This window comes from Nicotiana tomentosiformis, chromosome 2 (genome assembly GCF_000390325.3).
Source record: "Nicotiana tomentosiformis chromosome 2, ASM39032v3, whole genome shotgun sequence".
NCBI lineage: Eukaryota > Viridiplantae > Streptophyta > Magnoliopsida > Solanales > Solanaceae > Nicotiana > Nicotiana tomentosiformis.
Window position 1 is genome coordinate 88,911,564 of NC_090813.1, and position 26,774 is coordinate 88,938,337.

A 26,774-nucleotide genomic window follows, 5' to 3' on the forward strand; every position below is an offset into this window, starting at 1 on the left:
GAATTGTAAGTTTAAGCTAAATTGTTATCAAATTTAGAAATGAGTCATTCTTTTCGAAATGGCCAAAAAAGTAAATAAGTTCACATAAACTGGAATAGATGAAGTATAACATATGTTTCTTTTAAGGGGAGGATCAACGATAAAGTTGTCTTCCACAAATTCGAACCCAGTGGCGGATGTAGCATATACTCGGCGGGTTCAATTGAACCCATAACTTTCGAATCGTGAAAGCAGCCACTAATGCTTGCATTAGGGTATGCTCTCTGCATCATACCCCTCATGGTGCAACTCTTCACCGGACCCTGCGTGAATGCAAGATACCTTGTGCACGCGATTGTCCTTAATACCGACATAAGATAGGGGTAAGGTATGCAACACACTATACTCCCTGGACCCCATTATATGAGATTACACTGGTTATATTATTATTATTATTAAAAAGTACAATATCACATAAAATGAAATAAAAGACTTATATCAAAATTTTGATCAAATAAAATGAAATATAGAGGGTATATATTAAAGTTGATTTGCAGTTAAAGTAAAAGGTCTAGAAAAATCGGTTGGGGCAAAACGGTCGGGCAGGAATCAGCACTGGTGCCTGCCCCTCCCTTCATCTGTCAACTGCCATTTTCTTTGGAGCTGAAACTGCAACCTTAAATTCTTCAAATTTCCCGGAATAATTTCAACCCCCTTATATATCCTTATCCATTTCATTGTCAACTTCTTCGAGCTTATATTTTCTGGTCAAAGTTAGGGACTTGGATTAATTTCATTTGCAAAAATAGCAGCAAAAGATCATTTCTTTAGTATTGTGTGATTCATCAGGTCAACTTTTCTTCTTGATAAGTTAAATTAAATGGATATTAATGAAATATTTGGGGAGTCGCGGCGGCCCGTGAGTCTACCAAATAAGAGTGCAATTTACGTTTGGGGTTACAACCATTCTGGGCAAACGGGTCGGAGGGACAAAGAGAGGAGCTTGAGGATACCAAAGCAGCTGCCTCCAGAGCTATTTGGATGCCCAGCTGGTGGGAATTCTCGTTGGTTGGATATTGCTTGTGGTCGTGAACACACTGCTGCTGTCGCCTCTGATGGCTCCCTTTTTACATGGGGTTTGACATTTTTGGCCTTTACATCCTTCATTTTCAATATCCATCTTTTATTTTGTTTGTTTGGGGTTGCTTTTCTTGATTGATCATTAACAAAATTTGCCCAATTTTTGGTCTTTTTTTCGCCAAGTACTTTTTTTTTTTTTTTTTTTTTTTTTTGTGAGTTACAACTTCAAATGTCTGCATATTTTGTGTTTTTTCTTGACATGAATTGGGTGGAATCAAGAAAGAAAAACATAGTCTTTAGCTTGATCAGGCTATCATTGGTCTGGTGACATTGCATCAGGCAACATACAAATAAATCTATCGATCAAAATTTGTTTGAGAAAGAGTTTTCGAAGATGCTATACCCCATGAATGTGCTAAATACATGAATGTAAAACCAACTTTTATTGTTTTTCTCTTCTGTTTCTTTTGTGCTCTTTATTTCATCCCACGGACTAGCGTTTTTGGGAAGGCAGGAGCAAAGAGTGTTTTGTTGGTGGTACTTGTGTCATTGTGTGGATTACCTCGATATCCCATTGCAAAATATCCAGGTGTGGGTTGAAAGAAATTAAGAAGTTGGGAGGACAGATCATGATGATAACAAATCCTCTATTGTCTTCTTCAAAACAAATGATGAATTCTCATGTAAACCCCGTTATCGTTTATTTTTTCCTGAACATGGTTTAATTCCCTTCGGCTGGTTAGCCATTTGCTATAACTGGTGTCTTTGAAAGCTATTACACTATTCTTACTGATTATAAAGGACTCTCCTGGTGGTCATTTACTGCGTTTCTTGCTTGATCTTACTATGTTTTTGTGTATTTTCTACTCAAATAAATTACCTGTTAGTTGTTTTATGTTCCTTTAATCAAAGAGATATGCTGCAAAGAAGACGTTGCCACTTTATGCGATTTAAGTTGATATCGAACAGTTCATTTTACTTGTAAAGTTTACCTCTTTGGGAAGTACCTAGACTTTTAGTTATTAGACAAGTGATTTCAGAAGCTTGGTCCTGCTTTTGTTCGGGAGGAAGTTGCTTTTCCTGTAGGAGAGTGGTATTAACTTCTCATTGCGACATGAAATAATTTATAGAACGCTCCTAATTTTTATACTTTCAAACAGGGGCTAACGAATTTGGTCAGCTGGGTGATGGAACTGAAAGTGCTAGGAAGCACCCCAAGAAAGTGAAGCAATTACAATCTGAATTTGTTATTAGCATTTCATGTGGGGCACATTGCACTGCTGCTATTTCAGAACCACGTGAAAATGATGGTACCATGTCAATTCGGAGACTTTGGGTGTGGGGACAGAACCAGGTCAGTCTCACAAAACCTTCAGATTTAACAGTTACCTTGTTTATTTGAGGGCCCAGACCCCACTAGTGGGATTATACTGGGTTGTTGTTGTTGTTGTTGCTTGTTTATTTGAGGTCACAATTCTTTTGCCCATATTATTTAATGCAGGGATCCAACTATCCACGACTCTTTTGGGGTGCCTTTGCTCCTTCTACGGTATGAACTGTGTCTTGAGAATTTGCTTTGGAGGATATTTCTCTGTTCTCGTGCAAATGTATCACTTCTGTGTGGTACCAGCTGGGCTTAACCATTTATCTAGTTGCATTTATGTTATGGTAGCAGTCTTACTTTTTCCTGAAGTCTATCTGATCTACGCCTACAAGCTTTTTCTTTTTTGTATGAAGTTGCTAGCCATCTAAAAGCACGGTTTTTATTGGGTTGAGGCTTAGGTTTGATCAAGTTTTAAATAATCATTTTTTGTGTTGTGTGCAAGCATATTTACATTTGATATTTTGCAAACAGATTTATTGGTTATTACGTGCAAAATATTTATCATGAATACACCATATGCATGTATAACTTATATACTTTGGTTATTACGTGCAAATGATTTAATTCGGGGTCTCCTTATACAAGAAGCGACTTGGCATCGCATTGTGCAACAAGTTTTCTGGTATTTATATGCTCTTCCATTTTGTTCAGGTTATCCGCCAAGTTTCTTGTGGTGCTGTTCATGTTGTGGCTTTATCAGAAGAAGGCTTACTGCAAGCTTGGGGTAATTTGCACTTTCTTGATTCACCTGTATATACCATTCTATGCTTAATATATCCTCCCGGTAATTTTGATGAAGTCGTTGAATAAGTGTATGGATCCGTGTTTTTTATTTCTATTTTTCATGTGTACATTCTCTATCAGCTTACACAGCGATAGAGATAAAAACATATTGTGTCATGTGTTAATGAAAATTTTGTCACTGCTCTGGTAAAGCAGGCTATAATGAATATGGTCAGCTTGGGAGAGGTGTTACATCTGAAGGCCTTCAAGGCCCTCGTGTAATTAATGGATATGCTAAATTTCTCGATGAAGCCCCTGAACTTGTGAAGATTACCCAAGTGTCATGCGGGGAATACCATACTGCAGCTATATCAGAGAAAGGCGATGTGTAAGTGTTCATTGGACCTTTCTTGATGGAGATAAGTTTTGATGCTAAGCATGAGAATTGTGGTTATCCGCATGGCACAAGTGGAGGTGGATGTCAGGGAAAATGAACCATAAAGATACACACTACTTGATTTGCAGGATTTGTTTTGCCCATTTGTGAAACTTCTCTTATTTTCTTTTGAATCATCGAAAGCCTGGTCCTTGCTAAAATATTACATTTGCGAGCATGACTTCTGGTTTCAATTACAGGATTTTGTTAGACAGTATTCCTAGAAACTACCACATCCATAAACACACACACACACGCACATTAAAAGAAGAGAGATAGAGGCTTAGAGCAGAGGGACCTCGCCCACAGTAGAACAACTACACGTTAAAAAGCTGTAGAAGATACTTATCAAAAAAGAAAAGCTGTAGAAGATTAGAGTTTAGTTATTTCAGTTTCCAATTTAAGAAGGAATCTTTATCACAAAGCTCTTTGAGATAAGAAATTTCCTTCCAAAGGACCCCTTATAATAGCATACTATCATTTGCGTATGCCATAGTAAAAGCTAAGTTCTCGTCCTTGCTTGTTCTTTCCTATGTTGATAGGAATTTATGGTAAAAATTGAACTTTTTTCGTGTTATGGTGAAAACCCCCAACCCCGCTCCCACGAACGTTCTTAACTAGAATCCAATGATGACCCTTTCCGGTGGTCAAGAAAACTCCCAACCACTTGGTAAATGCTCTTGCCACTACTGCAACCTTGCTTGTCAGGTAAAAATTAAAGTTTCTGAGTCATTGTGGGTCTGAGTTAGTCATTGACCCCTCATCAAATGAATAAGAAGCATCACTACATGTATCTTCATGATGATCTGCCATCTCTCTGTTGTACCGCTCATTAACCTTTTTGGACTTAACGACCCACAGGGCTAGTGGACTAAAGCTGATAAATTTGTTCCAAGGCTTTTTTTTTTGTTTGATTTCTTATATTTCATTGGAATCTTTGCTTTCATTTAGTGCCTTTTTTATAGTGAAGAATTAAAAGCTGTGTCAAGGAATGACGTTGATGTAATGAATTTCTGTTCTCCAAATTGAAAACTGCATTACCTGGTCTGCTTCTTGGATTGACCATTTGACTCTTCGCTTTCACTTTTTTCTGCTCTTTCTTTTATTCCTTGAAGTATCATACCACTTAGTGATGGTTGTGTTTTACTCATCAACAGCTGCTATAGATCATGTGATTTCTTTTCTGCTTCCCCGTCCATTTCGTATGATTTTGATGCTCGCAGACTTATCTTAAAGTCATTTTGACTATCTACAGCTATACATGGGGACTGGGAAGCATGGGACAACTTGGGCATTGTTCCCTTCAGTCAGGTGACAAGGAACTTTTACCTAGGCGTGTAGTTGCCCTTGATGGCATAATTATAAAAGATGTTGCCTGTGGTGGTGTTCATAGCTGTGCTGTGACTGCAAAAGGGGCTCTTTATGCTTGGGGTGGTGGTCAGGCTGGACAATTGGGAGTTGGTCCCCTAAATGGATTCTTTTCATGCAAACTCAATGAATCTGAGATGATGCTCCGGAATATACCAGTTTTGGTTGTTCCTGATGGTGTGCAACTTGTTGCTTGTGGGCATTCACACACACTTATTTCTGCTAAAGATGGACGAATACATGGATGGGGTTACAATTGCTACGGTCAAGCGGCTAATGAGAAGTCGACATATGCCTGGTATCCGTCACCAGTTGATTGGTATGTTTCATGAGAGCCTATTGCTTAACTAGGTCTTGAAATTTGTTTGATACAATGTCATTTCTAATTCAAGCACTGGCTTTTTCAGGTGTGTTGGGGAGGTCCGCAAAATGGCTGCTGGTGGTGGACATTCAGCAGTGTTGACAGATGCATGTTCGCTGAAGGAGTTGTGCGAGTTTCAGCTTGCAGAAACTGTGAATGTATCCAATGCTTTGGAGGTTGAAGATATTGCCTCGAGAACAGGAGCTGATGCTTTAGCACGACTTTGTGAAAGATTGAGGTAGAAATACTAGTGAAGCATATATGCTGTTGAATCATTCTATTTAAAACAGTTGCTGGTTCTTTCAAGGTTTAAAACCTCGTCTTATTATAAAGCTTCCTTGCCTTCCTCGTCCTCTTTGTCGGGCATCTTCTTTTTCTCCTTGTTTATGCTGCATCATTGTCTCAGCTCTTTTTACAACAATTACTGGGTCAACCCCAAGAAAGTGGGGGTCGGCTATCTGAATTCTCATTGTCGTAACTTTTTTCATCTCTTTGTTTGCATTTACAGGGAGCATTACTACAATGATGACGAGTATGGTACGTGAAGCCATTGATAGTGTCAAAGTAATATCACGTACTCCCCAGTTGGGGTTGAATCTTGAATTCGTGTAATTCAATAGTGAGAACGCCCATTATTTCTTCATCACATGTATTATCTCGTCGTAGTGTGGTGCTTCATTATTAGATTGGCAGGTTTTAATTGGAAATAAATTGTATACGGTAATAAACGTGTACATTTAACCCAACTCTAAATTAGTTAATATTTTTGAGAAAATTCCGTCTTCAGTTCGCCCCCTTTTTTTACGTTAGTGCGATGTGATGCTCGAGTTTCCATCTCGTGAATATGTTAATTTGAATCAATTTGTTCTATTTGGAATTATCTTTTTGGATTATAAAAGTTTCATGTTTGTTCTTTCTCAGATAACTGGAGTACTTTTGAATGGAAATCATTTGTTGGTGTTAATACTTTTGGCACTTTGGAAGCTAGCAAACAATATCTCATTAGCAAAATTAGTGTTCAACCTGAATGTTTTACTTGCTATATTTTTGTTCAATTACGGGTTTTATATATATATATATATATATATATATATATATATATATATATATATACTAATAACATTAATAATTTCTGCTCGCTCTGTAACGCCTTTTGTCACTGTTATGACGACTTCAATTTGGGATTTTTAGCTAATTATACTAACATTAATAATTCCTGCTCACTCTGTAACGCCTTTTGTCACTGTTATGACGACTTCAATTTGGGATTTTTAGCTAATTATACTATATTAGAAACTTAATTACCTATCTTCTCTATGTTTTGTAGTTTTTAATAAGTATATAGGTTTTTCTTACCAATTATGTAGATTGCTCCTTAAAAGGCTCACACTCCATTATTAGTACCTTCAATTAAGAGATTCAATTACATCATTTTCTTTTTTTCTTTTTCCCTCTCCTCTTCTCTCTCCTCCTTTTTTTTTTACATCAAAATCCCTTAATTTACTCCCAGAATTTTCATCTTCTCTCTTCCCATCATTCCCGACAACTTTATATTATTAAAAAATCATCAATTGTATCGTTCTTTTGCTGGGAGATTGGACAACACTGAAAATAAAGAAATATTCAGGAATTGTATGATAACTATATCATAATTGTATTTGAATTGTATCAGATACATCAATGCATAAAACACAATTGTATCATATTTGTATCACAATTGTATCTATATATATGGTACATTAATACCCAAAATAATACCCGATACAATACTAATAAATTAATATATAATTATCATATATTTGTGATACAAATTGTGAAATTCGTCACGAACTCACAACTGCTCGTAACAATATACAATGAATATACAATTATCATACATTTATAATACAATTCCATCAACAATTATGATACATATACAATTATAATACAATCGTGATACATTTCTGAAAAATTGTGATACAATTATGATCTTCATCTTCTTCAAGTTTCAATCACAACTCTACACTAAAATCTAATATAATCGTACTATAATTGTATTAGTATTATATCAAGTATTGTTTTGGGTATTGATGTATCATATACAAGTCACATACAATAAAGATTTTAGAAAGAAAGAAAACAAGATTCAAAATTTACCCACAACTTGATTCTAGAGCAGTATTCTGAATTTCGTTTGCATTGTATCAATAAAAGAGAGAAATTTTGGGTGATTAGTAAGAAAAAGGAAAATTGGGTTTGAAAAGCTTTGGAAAAGGGAAAAGGAAAAAAATCTATAATTTTGGGGGTAACAATGGGTATAAGAAATTAAGAGAGATTTTGGGTGATTATTAATAGAGAAAATATTTTTAAAATTCTTTGGAAAAAGAACATAATCTTAAATGTAGGGATTATTGGAAATGAGGGTGAGTGTCATGTAACTGATAGGCTAAATTTAAGAGATCTTGAATTTTCTTCTTTTTTATGATTTTGTATATAACTTGTAAATATAAATATATAAAGTAACTAATAAAGAATCTAAATAAAGCTGATAAATAGGTTTCTATTATAGTATATCTAGGTCAAATTAAGCTCAGCCCATCTTTTCAACATGGCAAAAAGGAGCTGAAAATTGGATCGTCTAAGGAGATGAGAAAAATGAAAGTATGCTGGTTTCTCAATCGATACTTCTTTTGTTCCTCGGACTAGGTCCCTATTTTAATTACTTGAGGACCTATTGAGGTTAATATTTACCCGACAGAGATGTAAAAACAATTGCCAAAATTATACAAACTTAGAAATCATTTGCAACAACAACATAGCTAGTATTATTCTACATCTAGAAGAGTAGTGTGTACGCAGACCTTACCCCTACCTTGTGAGAATAGAGAGGCTGTTTCCAATAGACCCTCGGCTCAGAAAAGCATAAGCACTATAGACAAAAAGAGACAGTACAAAAAAGACATATAAAAACAACAAGACAGTAAGGTGATCAACAAAAGAATGTAAATAAATATTTACTGAGTATAACTAAAAGCTTATTACCTTATGGTCTAACCTTAATTTCTTAATCTTTCTGTGCTAAAGGAATATATTTCAGATACACTGCCAGTTTAACCTTCTTAATTGACAAATAAGGAAACTCAAGAAAGGGAAAAAAATGAAGGATGAGAGTTTTATTACGTATATCATATGCTCTAAAAAAGCGGCTGAGATAAGGCTACATTTATCATTCATGGCGATAATGATCCATACCATACAAGCTGGAAAATGAATTCATTGTTTGGAACATATACAGATAGACATGGACAACTATATTAATCTAGCTGTTGCAGAAGCAATGCCTACGTACTGTCGTGTGAGCGATCGAGTACATCTACAACACAGCCAATATTACATCTTGTTTTCACCCTTCTGTGTTGACATGGCGGATCATCCATGGCGGCACCAGGGAATTAGAACCATAGCGAGCTTGACCTCCATCTGTGTTCCTTACCCTTGTTGCTTCAAATGGTCCACTGACATTATTTATAAACTTTGATTATTTATCAGTTTTTGATATTTAAAGAATTTCACAATGGTTTCACCAAACTTTATGTAGTAGTACATGTTTTAACACAAAACTGTAGGATTTTATTTATATATTCTAATATCTTATAACCAACTTCACAACTATAAGTGTTAGTTAATAAATTGTAGCATTATTTTTCAAGTTACTAATAATACCATATATTGTCGATGAACATTGTCACATGTGTGTGTGTGTGAGAGAGAGAGAGAGAGAGTACCCAATTGTTAGGTTAGGAAGTTGGTGAGATTGTGGTGGAGGCTGCTGAGGTAGCATAAAGGTTGCTGAGTTTTGGCCTGAATTGGGTTGTGTTTGCCCACTTTGCATCTTCTCTTTGTCTTTCAGCTGTTTTCAGTTCAAATGTTTAATGAGCACACAAGGATACTACCGAGTTGAATTTCGACATGTAACATCAATCTTAAGATGTTAGGAAACAGGTCGTACGTGGTGTACCTTCTTAGTCATCGAATTGTTTTGTTCTTGCAGTGCTTTCTCCTGCCATAATGTGCAAAACTAGTCAAAACCCTCAGCTCATAGTGGAAGATTTATTTGCATTATAGATATAGCAGATACAAAAGTGACAGTACAAATGTTATTTTTTTAAAAATATTCTATGGTAGCAGAATTATAATAAGTATAACTAGACGGAGTATCATTACCTTTTTCTGCAGCTCAGAAATGGACTCGTGCATCAGTTGGTTCTGCATATTCAAGCGACATACTTGTTGAGAACTAGCTTATGCCAATATTATAACAATAAAAAAATTTATTTCCATTCGTTGACAGTGTAGAATATTTACACTGTCATGTTACTTTAAAAGAAACATGTAATCGTTATTAAAAACTAAAATTAATAATCTGGAAAATAAGACGTGTGCTAAAACATGTTATATATACGGAAAATGTAAAAAATAAATTCAGTGTCAGTATATAAGTTTAATCCTAGTACGTAATTAATAAGCAGCCGGAACTAATGCTACTCATTTGAAGTTTTAAACTATGCTATTGTTGGTGTATAATGCTCACCTTCCTGCTTCGTATTCGCTTCAATGCTGTATCAATCTGTTGCTCTAAACTCTGTAGCTCTCTCAAACTAAGAGGGTCCAGATCCTGGCCCGTATAATGCCTACAAATTTTGAAGTAAACACAGATTTTATATGACTACAGCAAGAATTAATGTTACTCATGTGAAGTTTTAAACTTGCTACTCATGTGAAGTTTTAAACTATGTTATTCTTGGTTTTGTATACCAAACTCATAATTATAAATTCAGTAGAATCTGGTCGTGTAACACTATATATGAATACTTGTGCTTGATCTTAAAAGAAGTAGTACCTTATGTTTCTTTGTATAAGTTCAATCCTTGACATGAGCTTCGGGTACTCCAGAGTCCAATTTTCCTACAATAATGCATCAATAGAGTCAATATATAAGGAAAACCAAGACTAGAAAATAAATAAAGAGAGCGGATCTCAGTAGGCGTTTAGACAATATCTCAATAGAACTTAAAAGAAGAGTATTTGAAGCTGTAGTAGAAAAAATTATATTGTGGAAGTTGATACTGTGTTCTAAACATGACGAACTTTGCTGGGAAGAAAGTTTGTGAAAGTTGAAAGTTTGTGATTGCAAAACAGTATTTCACTTGAAATATAACTTTAAATAAACTAATATATATTTCATGAAGTTTAAAATGTGCCAATTAGTATTTACAAGTACTCTTTCTCTAACTTCCAAATGAGGGTTTCAGAATCAGGGCTAGCTCATGGTACCACTTTTTTTATTGCCAACAATGACAAAACTCAACGGACAAATCAAGAAAAAGAAAAAAGTTAAGCAAAATTATGAAGTATTTGCGGATTACCATGGGATCAGAGTCATTTGCATTCAACTTTCTCTCTGCATATGAGTAGCTTTCATATCTTTCCAGAATATTTTCCATGCTACACAGAAAACACTTTGAAGATCAACAAAGAACATAAGAAAGTAGAAAAAAAGATGGAGTACAAAAATTAAAGTTTAGAATAAACCAGGCCACTGGAGGAGAAACTATCAAAAGGAATGCCCTTCCCTACACATTCTCAATCTTAAAATCTTTTCTTTTTTTCTACATAAGATTGAATTTAACTGTAGATAGTTGCCTTGAGATATCACTGAGACAAAATAGAAAGGAGTGGAGGACGAGAATTAGGATAAAAGGTTAGTGTGTAGTTGTGCATTTTTCTTATCCATACCAGTAGTATTAGTATTAGTATTAGAATTGTATGTTCTTATATTTAGATTTTTATTACTACCTTATGTTTCTTTCGCTTCGGATTTCTTGCTACATTGTTGATATTTACTACCGGTTGCTACTACTTGTTTTTTCATCTTTCCTTGAGTCGATTATCTATCGGAAGCATCTTCTCTACCTTCTCAACGTAGGTTAAGGTCTGCGTATACACTATATATCCTTCTTAGAATCCACTTGTGGGATTAAATTGGATTTTTTATTATTGTTGTTGTTGAAATGGGAAGCAATGTTATCGAATGACTCCTTGCTTTCGAGAGGCAATCAGATAGAATCTTCTAGTTCTGGTAGGTTGAGGAGAGCTCTAAACATGTTTGGGTAATTCGTTTAATTTTCTTAAAGGAAATTTGATTCTCCTTATGTTGTTGCTAGGTACCATTGAAGGCAAGGAAAAAAGACTTTCCTATCTTTGTCACAAAGATACTTGGTACTCGCAAAGTGATACGACATGGTTTAGCGATGACAAATGAAGAGGTTTTTATATTTTGCTTCGTGCAATACAAAACAATATGTATAGAAACGATCTCCTGTCACAGTTAGTTTTAACTAGGTTAAGATTAAACTTATATATATGATAATAGTACAAAAACTCTTACACTATCATTGTATTTTAACAAATTATTGCAAATTATCTACCTTTTTTTTGAAATTACTAATCTCATTTGTTATTAGGAGTAATATTTACATATGATTTTATTTTTCAGGTAATTTAATAATGTAATTTTTTATACTATGTGTTGAACTTAAACTGCACATAAGATTATATATGATCCCACGCGTCACTGAGAGAGTTCCTCGTATTAATAATGAATGAACTGACAAAGAGGCACAAGGCTCTAGGATCTCCATTTCAGACAGAGATTGTCTTGGTCTCGCCTAAATTCAACACTCTCTTAACATTAAAGGTGAAACGCTCTTCGTCAACTTTTTCTTTAGTCTGACTTTTTTCTCCCTTTATTCCGATTTGAATTTCCAAATAATCAAAAGCTCCCCAACAAGCTACAACTTCTCAGTTCTTTCAGAGACAAACAGACTAAAGAGTAAACAGTACTGGGGTTGAATATCAGTGTATAACACAGGAACATTGATGGTTAATTACATCTGACAATATATAGTTGTACTTCTAAATCTCTTTTCTTGGTGCATGTGATTTATAAGTGCAACGTAATAATGTCAAAAATTGTCTAAGAACGAAAGTACCAACATGACAACCTGCAAAAAGTTTGAAGCATAGAAGAAGTAACATATTTATGTGGTTAGGAATTAAGGTAACATCATACTGTCTTTTTGTTTTACCTTTCTAGTTGGTTCGTCTGACATAAATAAGCTTCAATGCTTTGTAGATTAAGAACTCCGTCACTTTTCATTATTACGTATAAGATACATGGCGATCGCTCAAAACGAAGTCATCAATCACTTAAACTTTAGTACTCTAGTGAAATTGGTATAAATCGCACATAATGATAAAAGGGTATAATGATTATATGAGAAAGAAAATAATGAGTTTAACTGAACATAGAGAAAACTTTTGAAATTAGTGCATGACTGCATCAACGGTTCGAGTCGGTAATTAGTTTAGGAAATATATATCATACTACCAATTTTTAGTGTATAACCAGAATTAGATTATTTTCTTTAATCTCCCGTTTCTCTTTGGTATCTTTGAGTTTGATTTAATATTCGGTACAAGATAAAAGTTAAGGAATACCTGGACTCAGATGAGTACTCAAAGAGCTTGCCTTTGGTGGAGAAAACAATCAAGGCAACATCAGCATCACACAAAACGGAGATCTCATTTGCTTTCTTCAACAATCCAGAACGCCTCTTTGAGAAGGTGACTTGCCTGCTGATCTTGTTCTCGATCCGCTTCAGCTGAACCCTACCTCTTCCCATGGAAGAATTTCAAATATGGTGATGGTCAAAACAAACAAACAAAAAATTATATTTATTTGGAAGCAACAAAAGTGAAGAAGAAAAACCCTAAATCAAAAAGGAGTTTATTCCTCAAGAAAGAAAGTGGTAGAGAATCAAGGTTATGGGTGATTGATAATTATTCAAAGGTTATAACTAATTGTATTCCTAAGTATTATTGAATCATGTCGGCTGCCATCTTGGTGCATTTAAAGAATTTGGCGGATACTAAGGTTGGAAAAAGAGAGGACCAATTAAGGTTGTCCCTTACCATGTAAATGATGAAAAGAGTTGTGTTTGGATTAGTGAAATTAAATTAGGAAGTATATGGAGAAGAAACACGAGGACAAAGGTGTAGGGGTTGGGGGGTGTCTGAATTGAATGAAATGAAAGGGCAACAAAAGATAAAGTGAAAACAAGAGTGGTTTGGGGGTTGTTGTGTTGTCGAGTAGTGATTGGATAGGATACAGTGCAGTGCCTGGTAGTTAATGTCTCGTTTAGGGCCACAGGTTTTTGGTACAAACCACAAGACAAATACAGTAATTGGGGGGGTCATTTCTTAGTACTTCCTCTATATATGTACAGTAAGAATTGGGGCCATTCTTAGTCACTGACTACTTCTATGTGCAGTTTTTTGTATACTTGCGTTGACGGGCGCTTTTTCGTCCTTCTCACATTTAGTATGTATCGTTCTCCGTTAAGGTCCCAGGTCATAGCATACACAGCTTTTACTCTTTTCCCTATGTACTAAAATACGGGATCCAAGTCTCACATACTTATGACCTGTACATTATATCGTGGCCATTCTTCCCTCTCTTTTTTCTTTGATCCACAAATCTAAGTAGGTTTCGAGTTTTGCCACAAGTCTTTCACATTGCCCGCAGGGTTGCACTACTAGAAATTCGGCAAAAATCGATCAAAGTTTGGTCGGTCAAAAAATCGACCAAAAAACCGATTATTTTTGAGTCCCGCAAAATTTATTTTTCAAGAAACCGACCAACTTTGGTCGGTTTTTCAATTAAAATAAATAAAAATTAATATTAAAAAAATCGATCAAAATTGGTCGGTTAATTCGGCCGGTCATTTAAAAAAACCGACCAACTTTGGTCGGTAATTTTACTTTTTACTAAAATCGACCAACTTTGGTCGGTTATTTTCGTGCGAAAATACAATTAAAGAGTATAAATCAAATAAAAGACAGTCTTAAAACAAAATGCACCAATGGTCTAGTGGTAGAATAGTATCTTGCCACAGTACAGACCCCGGTTCGATTCCAAGATGGTAAATCTTTTTATTACATAATTAAAATACCGACCAACTTTGGTCGGGTTTTTTTTGCAATATTTTTTTTTTTGAATTTAATTGACCGACCAACTTTGGTCGGCATGTCTTTCCGACCACAAAAATACTGTCCACACGTAAATGGTCGCGTTTTGGTCGGTTTTTGGCCATTACCGACCAATATTGGTCGGTTTTTACCGGATTTCTAGTAGTGTTGGTTGAGTGATCTGAGATTGATTCTCCTTACCAACAACTTGGGATTGATTTCCTTACCAGCAGTCTCCTCAGTCAAGAGCTTGTCGCATTATGTTTGCCTAATTAATGCGGTTTATATCTCATGTGCAGTTTGTGAGCTTTTACACAGTGAGCAGGTTATTCAGTGCGCACCCAAAGGGTAGCAACTGCAAGTTTTCTTAAGAATTTTCTAACGTTAGTAAGTTAACTTAACTTATGGTAACAGATAACTCTTGGTAACAATTTTGATATGATAATTTAAAAAATATATATGTTATATACCCAATTAAACTGTATTGGCAGTTTAAACGTTTTCTACATCAATGTGTATAATTTAAACTCATTTTTCCATGCATGACTTATAAGAATTTAGGTTAAATACATTAACAATATGGAAGCTTTTACACTTACAGTGAATTTTGACCTGTGATGGCATAACATTTTTACTATGTAACCAATTAATACTTATAAGTAAGTGATCTGACTGTATCTTATATACATTGTCAGTGCAAAAAATTAAAAATCGACTTAGAATGATTTTAAGATAAGCTAATTGTGCCAAAACTTCTTTGCATAATTAGAAACTATTTATGCAATCAGAAATAAATAACATAGGATGGCATTATCTTGTTAGATAGTAAAAGATTGGATTTAGTGAATTCTAGTGTTATGTGTTGTTGACTGATCTAGCGGTTATTTCCTTTGGAGGGAAAAGTAGTACAAGTATTATTCGGAAGGCTGAATTCTGATAATAAATAAATGTTAAACAATTAGATCATTGTATGAAAAGAAAAACTACAGGATCTTCCATATCAAAGAAAAACACTTAAGCAACACTTTATTTTACAGGGAGAAAAATGTAACATGGAATCAGGAAAAATTATCACAACTTCAGTCAGAATAACTTATATAATTATAGTTTGTTAATACATTGTTGGTAAATTTTCTTAATGGGGCAGAAAAGGGAGTTCTTTCCAGTTCATTTTAGTTTCATTTCAACTTCAATGGGCAAAATGCTGGAGGGAGATATAATCGAGTTTTCGTTTTCTGTTATAAAAAAGAATATGGTAAGTGGAATGGTCCGAGGAAGAATTGTAAAACAAAATGGTATAATTACTTCAGCAAGCACGTTAAAGACGAATGTGTTCATTATAGTAAAGAAAAGGAGTATTTATTAAATCAATTACTTAAATAAGGAGTGCTGTATAATAAAGAATGATAAAAGGTTGGTCAGTTTGCTACAATTTTTGCATTACTAATAATTATGAAAAACAATTGTTACATGAAAATCAAAATAAAGGAAGTAAGTATAATATCTTAAATTACAAGGGACGTTAATGTTATAAACTAAACTTGAAGGAAGGTGTCTCAAGTTCTCGCTAGAAATTAGTATTCTAATTAATGGATTTTATGGTATATATGGAATTAATTAAGGAAAAAATTTCAAAATAAATTCCTTAAAATTCTAAAATTTTCTAACTCGTAAGCTTTCTCAATGCTCCAAACCTTGTTCAGAAATCTCTCCACTTGGAGGTATTTTGCAGCATTTCCTTTGAAGTGGGTCAAAATGATATTTTATGGACATGATTTGAATTTTGAAGTCAAACTTTAATAAGAAGCTTAAAGATAGCTTAAGATACTAACAGAAAATGATAAATTTCACAAATTACAACATTTCAATTTTAATTTAATCTTAACCAAACAGGACAACGAAGATCAGAGGAATTGCAAACTCATAACCTTTCTTTTGATGTACAATCAAACAGGCAACAAAGATCCAAAATTTGGTCTAATATCAGAAAACATGAAATTAAGGAAATGAAAAACGAATCCTTAGCAAGAAATTAAGGAGCCTAAAATATCTAGCTAAGAGTGAAAAGTAAATTGATTGTACTAGTTATTGAGAGAAAGGGAGAGACATATAAATTTATTAATAATTATTCGGAGGCTGATAGATACTGACATACTGGTTGTATTTGTCATTGATAGTAATTTTTGAGGCCTTGATTTTTATTTAACCAACACTGGGATTTAGTGACTCGGGGTCTGAATCACCCCTGATTATGAACAATAGATTTACTGAGTGCCCTTTTATAATTAATTGAAGCTCTATATTAGAAGCAAATGAACTTCAATAATTTAAAAATTATGAGTCCATCACTAACAAGAATATAGCGAAACAAATAAACATATCAATAGTTGAAGCAAAGGAGATATCACAGACTCACAGTATATAGTGTATATTATTAGCAATAAGCAATTATGTAATATTAAATAAGTCAGCAATTTGTTTTGTTTTTTTGCTTGTAATCATCAGTCAAGTACAAAATATAACGACGAAAAAAGAGAACAGTTGGCACGCCTGCTCATCAAAAAAGAAGAGGGAAGTGCTTATAAGCTTTGGTGGTCCATATTTTCTGTAGGAAATAAGGCTAACATGGGTCACTTTTTGTATTCCTGTAACCGAGATAAAATTTTCTTTGGATTTAATTAATTAGCTGTAAAAATATGTACTAATTAAGTTTCTTCGAGTCCTAGGAACAAATTGTTTCCTACTAAGATACTCCACGCGTTACAAACATAGGCGAATTCAGAATTTAAATTTTATGAGTTCAACTTTTAAAAAATTTAGTATTGAATCAATTATATTTTTAAAGTTATGGGTTAATCTCTATTATTTCTGTAATTTTAATAAATTTTTACTTCATGTCGAAAGTTATGAGTTCAATTGAATCCGTCGATTATATGCTACATCCGCCCCTGGTTACAAAAATAAATTTAGAATCATTGGGGACCATGATATGCAAACAGACACATTTGTTAAAATACTTATATAGTACAGTAACAACTAGTTTTCCAAATCCTCCAAATTTTCGTTTAAGTGGGGGGACCATGACATAAAACCAAAAAGAGCTATTTAAATTATAAAAAAGTAATATAAAATAAATAAATTATATGCGAAAGGACGACGAAGCATTAGGAGTGATAGAGTTTTTTTGTTTTATAATAGTGTCTGTATACTGATTTAGAAGAGACATTATTCCGTTAATTCTGTAATACATTCAAATCTCAGATCCCTACTTTACTCTGTTGCTTTGATAGAAGACATTGTATCCCTTGTTCTTAAGATGAGAAGACAATCTAAATCAATGTACTTTTTTCTTATTTTTAATTAGTGGTGAATTAATTATTAGTAACTTTTTTCTTTAGAAAAGGGCGAGTAAAAATATCGTATTAGTATATTTGGCCTTGTTAACTCCTGCAAGGACAATTTGGTGATCTAGAGATCACTCGAATCCCATTGGTATGAGTTAAAAGTGCAATTAGTTTTTTTTTTAAAATAGTACTTAACATTATTTATAAACACCAAAACTTTTTATCAGGGTAATTAATCACTTCAGATAAACCTTCATAATTCAGGTTTATAGTAAGTCTAAATAATAACTTTAACAAAGATCGTAGTAAAGTATTTGTCATATTCGATTAAACCATTCTGATAATATAATTATTTTCTAATATTGTACATATAACTTATTTAACCAATTATACAAAGCTGCTTTAGAAAATGAAAACCTCATGTGCATGTATTATTAGCATTTCCCCTATATTGTATTGATTGGTTAAATCAGGCAAAACATGAGTATCTCATAGCTCTTCTAATTATGGAAACCACTTTCTCTTTCTTTATGACCTCAACCGCACTATTTTTTCGAAAAAAAAAAAAAAAAAAAAAGATGATAGATTGTCCATATACATTATCTCTTCCATAATTTTCTATTTTCCATTCAATTTTCTTCCCCAAAATGGCTTCTGGAATTTATTGATAAATAAGAGTATTGTATACGGTCAAAAATGAGTTTGCCCTTCGTGTAATTAATCAAGATTGGAGTATGATGAACCGAGGTTCGTTATTATAATATCGAGCTCGAGACCCAAATATCGATCAATATCGAGCTCGAGATCCAGGGATCAAACCATACCGAGACCGGACAAGATCGAGATCGAGCCAAGGGACAAAAGAGTCGTTATAGCCGGATTTGGGGAGAGAATCCCGACGGAAATCAAGGAAAAGTTAATTAATTAATCTATCATGGGATCCCTACTATGTATTTTTAAATTATACCTAAAATGGGATCCCCTACTCTATCAAGAGTGGTTATCATTTGTAGGAGGACATTGATTCATACGCACATTCATTCCAATACTATTTTTGGGGTGTTTTTTGGTATTTTAGTCAAATTATTTCTTTTATCAATCGTTCTTCACCCGATTTGGAGGTGATTAAACTTGAAGGCTTAGGCTAATTAGTTCATCTGGTTAGCATTCATTTCTTTTATAACTAATTTCAATACACATTTATTTACCTTTCCCGATTTGTACCAATTTATACCACGTATCCTTAAAACTACGTATAAATTCAACTCTATCCATTTTCGGGTAAACAGTTTGGCGCCCACCATGGGGCTAAGGATAACAGTTATTATTTGATACGAATCTCTATGAAACACACTATTTTACACTTGCTCTTGGAAATGTCTTTGATTTCAAGTTAAAAACGATAAACTCTCAATTAATGGCCCTACCTATCGATAACGAAGCTGGCCTTTAAGATGAGAATAACAACCTGACGTCCGGGGATGAAAGGCCACTCGTCGACCCCGTTGGAACTCGAGTCATAGATCCAATTGACGTTAATTCACATGTGGCCATTGAGGCGAACCAACGTTCCGACTCCAAAAACAGCATTCATGATGGAACTCGATCTACAGTTCGAAATACCCAAAATGCTGGAGAAGACGGAATCAGCCTGCGTATGATTTTCGAAATGTTGCAAGCTCAATAGGTAGCAATAGCTCAGTTGCAAAGCCAAACCCAGGCATCGAGCAGGCTCGAGCCCGGTCCACCCAAAGAAGTCACCCATAAAATGGGGTCAGCTGTAGTAAGGTCAAACGAATAAGAGTCGGGGACTAATCCCAAAATTATTAAGATTCTCGAGGAACTGACAAAACAAATAGAGTCAGGAGAAAGGGGGATTGAAGCAAACGACAAAAAAATGGAAACTTATAACTCCGGGGTTGATTAAATCCCGGGGGCACCACCAATATTGAAGGGCTTGGATTCCAAAAAATTCATACAAAATTCTTTCCCCCCGAGCGCGGCTCTAAATCCGATTCCCAAGAAGTTCCGCATGCCCGAAAATCCTAAATATAATGGAACGACCGACTCTAACGAACATATCACCTCTTACACATGTGCCATCAAAGGGAACGATCTGGAAGATGACAAAATCGAATCCGTATTATTAAAGAAGTTTGGTGAAACTCTGTCAAAAGGGAGCGATGATATGGTATCATAATTTACCGCCTAACTCTATCGATTCTTTTGCTATGCTTGCAGATTCTTTCGTAAAAGCACATGCCTGAGCCATAAAGGTCAAAACCAGGAAGTCGAACCTTTTCAAGGTAAGGCAAAAAGATAACGAGATACTAAGAGAGTTTGTTTCTATTTTTCAAATGGAACGAATGGATCTATCACAGGTCATGGACGATTGGGCCGTTCAAGCTTACACCCAAGGACTAAACGAACGAAGCTCGATGGCTTCACGACGGTTAAAGCAAAACTTGATCGAGTACCCATCTGTTACCTGGGCCGATGTACACAATCAATATCAATTGAAGATTAGAGTCGAAGACGACCAGTTGGGTTAAAAGGGACACCGACCAAGAACCAAGGTCGAATAGGGACCGATATCGGCCGTATAGTGAGGATCGTAGGGGTAGCGAACTGGGACATAACCCCGTACGGGGTGAAAGGAGAAGTGATCGAGGCCAAGGGTCTCGAGGGCTGATGAACAAGAGTGGATTCGACAGGCATACCGAACCTAAGGAAGCACTGCGGTTATTAGAATATAACTTCAACATTGATGCATCCGCCATCGTATCGGCTATCAGACGCATCAAAGATACTAAATGGCCTCGACCTTTGTAGTCCGATCCAGCCCAAAGAAATCCCAATCAAATGTGCAAGTATCATGGCACTCGTGGCCACAGAACGGAAGATTGCAGGCAGTTGAGAGAAGAGGTAGCCTAGTTATTCAATGAAGGGCACCTTCGAGAGTTTTTAAGTGACCGGCCAAGAACCATTTCAAAAACAGAGAGTTCAATAGACAAAACGAACAAGAAGAGCCACAACACATCATCCACACGATCATAGGAGGGATCGATGCCCCCCCGGGGCCGGTGCTTAAATGCACTAAGATGTCGATCATAAGAGAGAAGCGATCTCGAACTCGGGATTACATACCTAAAGGAACCTTGTCCTTTAGTGACGAAGACGCAAAATGAATCATGCAGCCCCATAACAATGCACTGATAATATCTGTGCTTATGAATAAAACTCAAGTTAAGCGTGTGTTAATTAATCCAGGTAGTTCGTCCAACATCATTCGATCAAGAGTCGTAGAACAACTCGGTCTACAGGACCAGATCGTGCCCGCAACCCTGGCACTAAATGGATTCAATATGGCATGTGAATCTGCTAAGGGCGAGATCATTTTTCCAGTAAACATGGCGGGTACTATCCAAGAAACGAAGTTCCAGGTGATCGAGCATGACATGAGATATAACGCAATGTTCGGGAGGCCGTGGATCCACAACATGACAGCAGTACCCTCGACCCTTCACCAGGTTCTAAAATTCCCAACACCAGAGGGAATCAAAACAGTCTACGGGGAGCAACCAGCTTCAAAAGAAATGTTTGTCGTTGATGAAGTGATTCCGATATCATCATTATCATCGACAAAGGGATCAGATTCGAAGGAGAAACGGGACACCAAATAGTAATCACAAACGTCAGCCTCGACCCAATTAGAGAATCAAAGGACTGACGAAGATGATGATTATGGGATCCCTCGATCCTTCATGGTCCCCGATGATTCTGACGCTACCAAATCAACGGTCAAAGAACTGGAGCAAATCACGCTAATCGAACATCTGCCCATGCGAAAGGTATACCCGGGCACATGATTAAATCCCGAGGTCAGAAAAAAGTTTATTCAATTTCTTATAGCTGACATGAATTGTTTCGATTGGTCCCATCTTGACATGACTGGGATCCCATCGAAAATAACCACTCATAGATTAAGTTTGGATCAGAAATTCCATCCAGTGAAGCAAAGAAGAAGGACCTAGTCCACGGTCAAACATGCCTTCATCAAGGACGAGGTAACCAAACTTCTTAAAATAGGATTCATTCGAGAAGTAAAATACCCCGAATGGCTAGCAAACGTAGTGGTAGTCCCTAAGAAGGGAAACAAACTTAGAATGTGTATAGATTATAAAGACCTGAATAGAGCATGCCCCAATGATTCTTTTACTTTGCCTAATATCGATCGTATGATCGATGCCACGGCCGGCCACGAGACTCTCAATTTTCTCTATGCCTACTTCGAGTATAACCAGATACATATGAACCCGGAGGATCAGGAAAAGACCTCGTTTATCACTAGGTACAGTACTTAGTGTAATAACGTAATGCCATTCGGTCTAAACAATACTGGTGCAACTTATCAACGCCTAGTAAACCGAATGTTTGAAAAACAAATAGGAAAATCAATGGAAGTTTATACTGATGACATGTTAGTTAAGACCTTGCGAGCAGAGGACCATTTAAAGCATTTGCAGGAAACTTTCGATATACTAAGGGAGTACAATATGAAGCTCAACCCCAAAAAATATGCATTCGGAGTTGGCTCGGGCAAGTTTCTTGGTTTCATGGTGTCCAATCGGGGAATCGAGATCAACCCTGATAAAATCAAAGCTATCGAGGATATCATGATAGTGGATAATGTGAAGGCCGTGCAGAGGCTAATGGGACGAATAGTCGCCCTAGGACGATTCATTTCGAGATCCTTAGATAGAAGCCACCGATTTTTCTCACTACTTAAGAAGAAGAGCAACTTTGCATGGACTTCGAAATGCTAGCAGGCTTTGGAGGAACTAAAGCGGTATTTATCGAGCCCGCTGCTGCTTCATACCCCAAAAATGGACGAACAACTTTACCTGTACTTGGTTGTCTCGGAGATAGCGGTAAGTGGAGTCCTGGTTCTAGAAGAACAAGGTACGCAATTCCCTATTTATTGTGTCAGTCGGACCTTAGGCGAGGCCGAAACTAGATATCCACACTTAGAAAAATTAGCGCTTGCTTTAATAAGAACCTCTAGGAAACTAAAACTATATTTCCAGTGTCATCCGATATATGTTGTAACAACTTATCCTCTTCGAAATATTTTGCACAAACCCGAGCTTTCGGGTCGATTGGCCAAATGGGCCATAGAAATCAGTGGGTATGATATTGAGCATCTACCTCAAACCGCCATCAAATCTCAAATCTTGGCGGACTTTGTGGCTGACTTTGCATCGGCCTTCGTACCCGAGATTGAAAAAGAACTACTAATATAATCGGGTACCTCTTCGGGAGTCTGGACCCTCTTTACGGATGGTGCCTCGAACGCGAAGGGGTCTGGACTAGGCATTGTACTAAAATCACCCACAGGTAATGTAGTTAGACAGTCTATCAGAACTACAAAATTGACTAACAATGAGGCCGAGTATGAAGCCATGATTGCAGGTCTCGAACTAGCTAGAAGCTTGGGAGAGGAAGTCATGGAGGCTAAGTGCGATTCCCTCCTCATGGTAAATCAAGTTAATGGGACTTTTGAAGTCTGAGAAGATTGAATGCAGGGGTACTTGGATAAACTACAGGTGACTCTATATCGATTTAAGGAATGAACATTGCTACATGTACCTCGATAACAGAACTGCGAGGCTGACGCTCTCGCAAACTTAGGTTCATCGGTCGAAGATGATGAACTCAACTCGGGGACTGTCATACAACTCATGAGATCGATAATCGAAGAAGGTCATGCCGAGATAAACTCCACAAGTTTAACCTGGGATTGGAGAAATAAATACATAGAGTACTTTAAGAATGGGAAGCTTTCATCGGATCCAAAGGAATCGAGAGTTGTGCGTACAAAGGCAACACGGTTCACCATGTCCGAAGACGGAACACTGTTTAGAAGGACGTTAGATGGACCATTGGCAATATATTTGGGACCGGGAGATACCGATTACATCCTACGGGAAATTCACGAGGGCACTTGTGGAAATCATTCTGGTGCCGATTCGCTGGTCCACAAAGTAATCATAGCTGGGTATTATTGGACCGATATGGGCAAGGATGCAAGGGAGTTCGTTCGAAAATGCGACGAATGCCAAAGGCATGCGCCCATGATTCATCAACCCGGGGAACTACTCTACTCGGTCCTATCTCTATGGCCTTTCATGAAATATGGAATGGACATCGTTGGCCCCCTCCCATCGGCCCTAGGTAAAGCTCAATTTATTTTGTTGATGACTGATTATTTCTCTAAATGGGTTGAATCACAGGCTTTTGAGAAAGTTAGGGAAAAAAGAAGTTATAGACTTCATTTGGCACCACATCAAATGTCGATTCGGGATGCCATCCGAGATTGTATGTGATAATGGAAAATAATTCATCGGCAACAAAGTAACTAAATTTCTCGAGGATCACAGAATCAAAAGGATCCTATTAACACCTTATCATCCCAGCGGGAACAGATAAGCTGAATCAACCAACAAAACCATCATCCAAAATCTGAAAAAGAGATTGACCAACGCCAAAGGAAAGTGGAGAGAAATACTACCCGAGGTCCTATGGGCATACCGCATAACATCAAAATCTAGTACCTGAGCAACACCATTCTTGTTAGTTTATGGCGCTGAAGCTCTTATCCATGTCGAGGTCGGAAAGCCTAGCACCAGGTTTCGATATGCAACAGAGGAGTCAAATAACGAGACCATGAATACGAGCCTAGAATTGTTGGATGAAAGACGAGAAGCCGTTCTCATCCGATTGGCCTCCCAAAAACAGCGAATCGAAAGGTACTACAATCGAAGAACCAATATTCAACATTTTAACATTGGGGACTTGGTGCTAAGAAAAGTCACCATCAATCCTCGAAATCCGAATGAAGGGATACTGGGTCTGAACTGGGAAGGACCGTATCAAGTTCTCAAAATTATCGGAAAAGGATCCTACAAGCTCGGTATGATAAACGGCAAATAACTACCGAGCAATTGGAACGTATCACACCTAAAATGATACTATTGCTAAGGTATGACCCTCCCATGTTCATTTGTATTTCAAAACTAACCTTTGTAGGTGTTCGAGCAGAACCAAGGATGGATTCTTCAACATGAAGCCTTTAGGTCTGAAAGCACGCATTGTCCCAAATTGGTCCCTTAGACCGGTTTTGTCCCAAATGGGTTTTTCCGGTGAGGTTTTTAATGAGGTACCATTGATCGTGCTAACTCAGAATAATTCAACAGTATCCGAGGCCTCTTTACAATCAACCTCGAATACTGGGGGGCATTGCCCTCGAATATCAAAGTAAGGGAAAGATTGTTACTTCATGGCAACAGGGTCTCGATAGGAAAAATTTGTTAGGGCCAAATGGCTAAACGGACCATGCCCGCATAGTTTCCTCGAGCCGTGGCACAAAACATGTATGCATGTATAATGACCTATAAAAAAGAAATTTCTTCTTTACCGATATCTCATACCTCGGAAAGGTTCTTCTACTCCATATTCTCGATCTATTATGCAAACAGGCTTATGGGCCGACCATAATCGGAGTTCGAATGATTACCCCATAAATCGAGGACTGCCATCCGAAAAATCAACAAGATCGAATTATATAAAGCCTAAGGGCTACGTTTCTTCAAGTTCGATCGAATTCTCACTCGACTACAAAAGCCTAAGGGCTACCTTAATTCGAGTTCGGGAAATCATTCTCACTCGACTGTAAAGCCCAAGGGCTACCTTAATTCGAGTTTGAGAAATCATTCTCACTCGACTACAAAGCCTAAAGGCTACCTTAATTCGAGTTCGAGAAATTATTCTCACTCAACTACAAAGCCTAAGGACTACCTTAATTCGAGTTCGAGAAATCATTCTCACTCGACTGTAAAGCCCAAGGGCTACCTTAATTCGAGTTCGAGAAATCATTCTCACTCGACTACACAGGCTTAAGGGTTGACCATAACCGGAGTTCGAATGATTACCCCATAAATCGGGGACTGCCATCCAAAAAATAAACGAGAACGAATTATATAAAGCCTAAGGGCTACCTTAATTTGAGTTCGAAAAATTATTCTCACTCGACTACAAAGCCTAAGGGCTACCTTAATTCGAGTTCGAGAAATCATTCTCACTCAACTACAAAGACTATGGGCTACCTTAATTCGAGTTCGAGAAATCATTCTCACTCGACTACAAAAGCCTAAGGGCTACCTTAATTCGAGTTCGAGAAATCATTCTCACTCGACTGTAAAGCCCAAGGGCTACCTTAATTCGAGTTCGAGAAATCATTCTCACTCGACTATAAAGCCTAATAGCTACCTTAATTCAAGTTCGAGAAATCATTCTCATTCGACTACAAAGCCTAAGGGCTACCTTAATTCGAGTTCGAGAAATCATTCTCACTCAACTATATAGCCTAAGGGCTATACCTTAATTCGAGTTCAAGAAATCATTCTCACTCGACTGTAAAGCCCAAGGGCTACCTTAATTCGAGTTTGAGAAATCATTCTCACTCGACTACACAAGCTTAAGGGTCGACCATAACCGGATTTCGAATGATTACCCCATAAATCGGGGACTGCCATCCGAAAAATAAACGAGATCGAATTATATAAAGCCTAAGGGCTACCTTAATTTGAGTTCGAGAAATCATTCTCACTCGACTACAAAGCCAAAGGGCTACCTTAATTCGAGTTCGAGAAATCATTCTCACTCAACTACAAAGACTATGGGCTACCTTAATTCGAGTTCGAGAAATCATTCTCACTCGACTACAAAGCCTAAGGGCTACCGTAATTCGAGTTTAAGAAATCATTCTCACTCGACTGTAAAGCCCAAGGGCTACCTTAATTCGAGTTCGAGAAATCATTCTCACTCGACTACAAAGCCCAAGGGCTACCTTAATTCGAGTTCGAGAAATCATTCTCACTCGACTGTAAAGCCTAAGGTCTACTTTGCTTCGAGTTCGAGAAAATCATTTCACTTGACATCTATTTATTAAGCCTAAAAGCCACCTCGGTT

General features: G+C 36.6%; 2 protein-coding genes across 3 annotated transcripts; one reads left to right on the forward strand and one right to left on the reverse strand.

Annotated features, from left to right (window-relative positions):
* The first annotated feature begins 541 nt into the window (after positions 1 to 541).
* Positions 542 to 6,106, forward strand: LOC104102572 (ultraviolet-B receptor UVR8). The gene is made up of 8 exons (XM_009610310.4): positions 542 to 1,115; positions 2,220 to 2,413; positions 2,561 to 2,608; positions 3,095 to 3,167; positions 3,383 to 3,554; positions 4,858 to 5,289; positions 5,378 to 5,569; positions 5,840 to 6,106. The coding sequence occupies exons 1-8, from the start codon at positions 860 to 862 to the stop codon at positions 5,874 to 5,876; spliced, it is 1,404 nt and encodes a 467-aa protein (XP_009608605.1). The 5' UTR covers positions 542 to 859; the 3' UTR covers positions 5,877 to 6,106.
* Positions 6,107 to 8,458: 2,352 nt separating this feature from the next.
* On the reverse strand, positions 8,459 to 13,447 carry LOC104102576 (agamous-like MADS-box protein FUL-L). 2 transcript variants are annotated; one of them, XM_009610319.4, is made up of 8 exons: positions 12,871 to 13,447; positions 10,737 to 10,815; positions 10,211 to 10,275; positions 9,902 to 10,001; positions 9,535 to 9,576; positions 9,329 to 9,370; positions 9,096 to 9,220; positions 8,459 to 8,825 (listed from the first exon to the last, which is right to left on the reverse strand). In XM_009610319.4, the coding sequence occupies exons 1-8, from the start codon at positions 13,053 to 13,055 to the stop codon at positions 8,714 to 8,716; spliced, it is 750 nt and encodes a 249-aa protein (XP_009608614.1). In that variant the 5' UTR covers positions 13,056 to 13,447; the 3' UTR covers positions 8,459 to 8,713. The 2 variants fall into 2 exon arrangements, with proteins under 2 accessions (XP_009608614.1, XP_009608611.1); XM_009610316.4 differs by having other exon boundaries at positions 9,320 to 9,370; positions 12,871 to 13,218.
* Positions 13,448 to 26,774: the final 13,327 nt, after the last annotated feature.

What these genes read in the sequence shown, in the direction of transcription:
- LOC104102572 (XM_009610310.4), top strand. Translation starts at nt 860, where the DNA reads ATGGATATTAATGAAATATTTGGGGAGTCGCGGCGGCCCGTGAGTCTA. An exon ending in GTGCCTTTGCTCCTTCTACG is followed by an intron (nt 2,609 to 3,094) that starts GTATGAACTGTG and finishes CATTTTGTTCAG; the next exon opens with GTTATCCGCCAAGTTTCTTG. An exon ending in CGACTTTGTGAAAGATTGAG is followed by an intron (nt 5,570 to 5,839) that starts GTAGAAATACTA and finishes TTGCATTTACAG; the next exon opens with GGAGCATTACTACAATGATG.
- LOC104102576 (XM_009610316.4), bottom strand. Translation starts at nt 13,055, where the DNA reads ATGGGAAGAGGTAGGGTTCAGCTGAAGCGGATCGAGAACAAGATCAGC. An exon ending in CAAATGACTCTGATCCCATG is followed by an intron (nt 10,276 to 10,736) that starts GTAATCCGCAAA and finishes GCATTATTGTAG; the next exon opens with GAAAATTGGACTCTGGAGTA. An exon ending in CTTCCTAACCTAACAATTGG is followed by an intron (nt 8,826 to 9,095) that starts GTACTCTCTCTC and finishes AAATAATGTCAG; the next exon opens with TGGACCATTTGAAGCAACAA.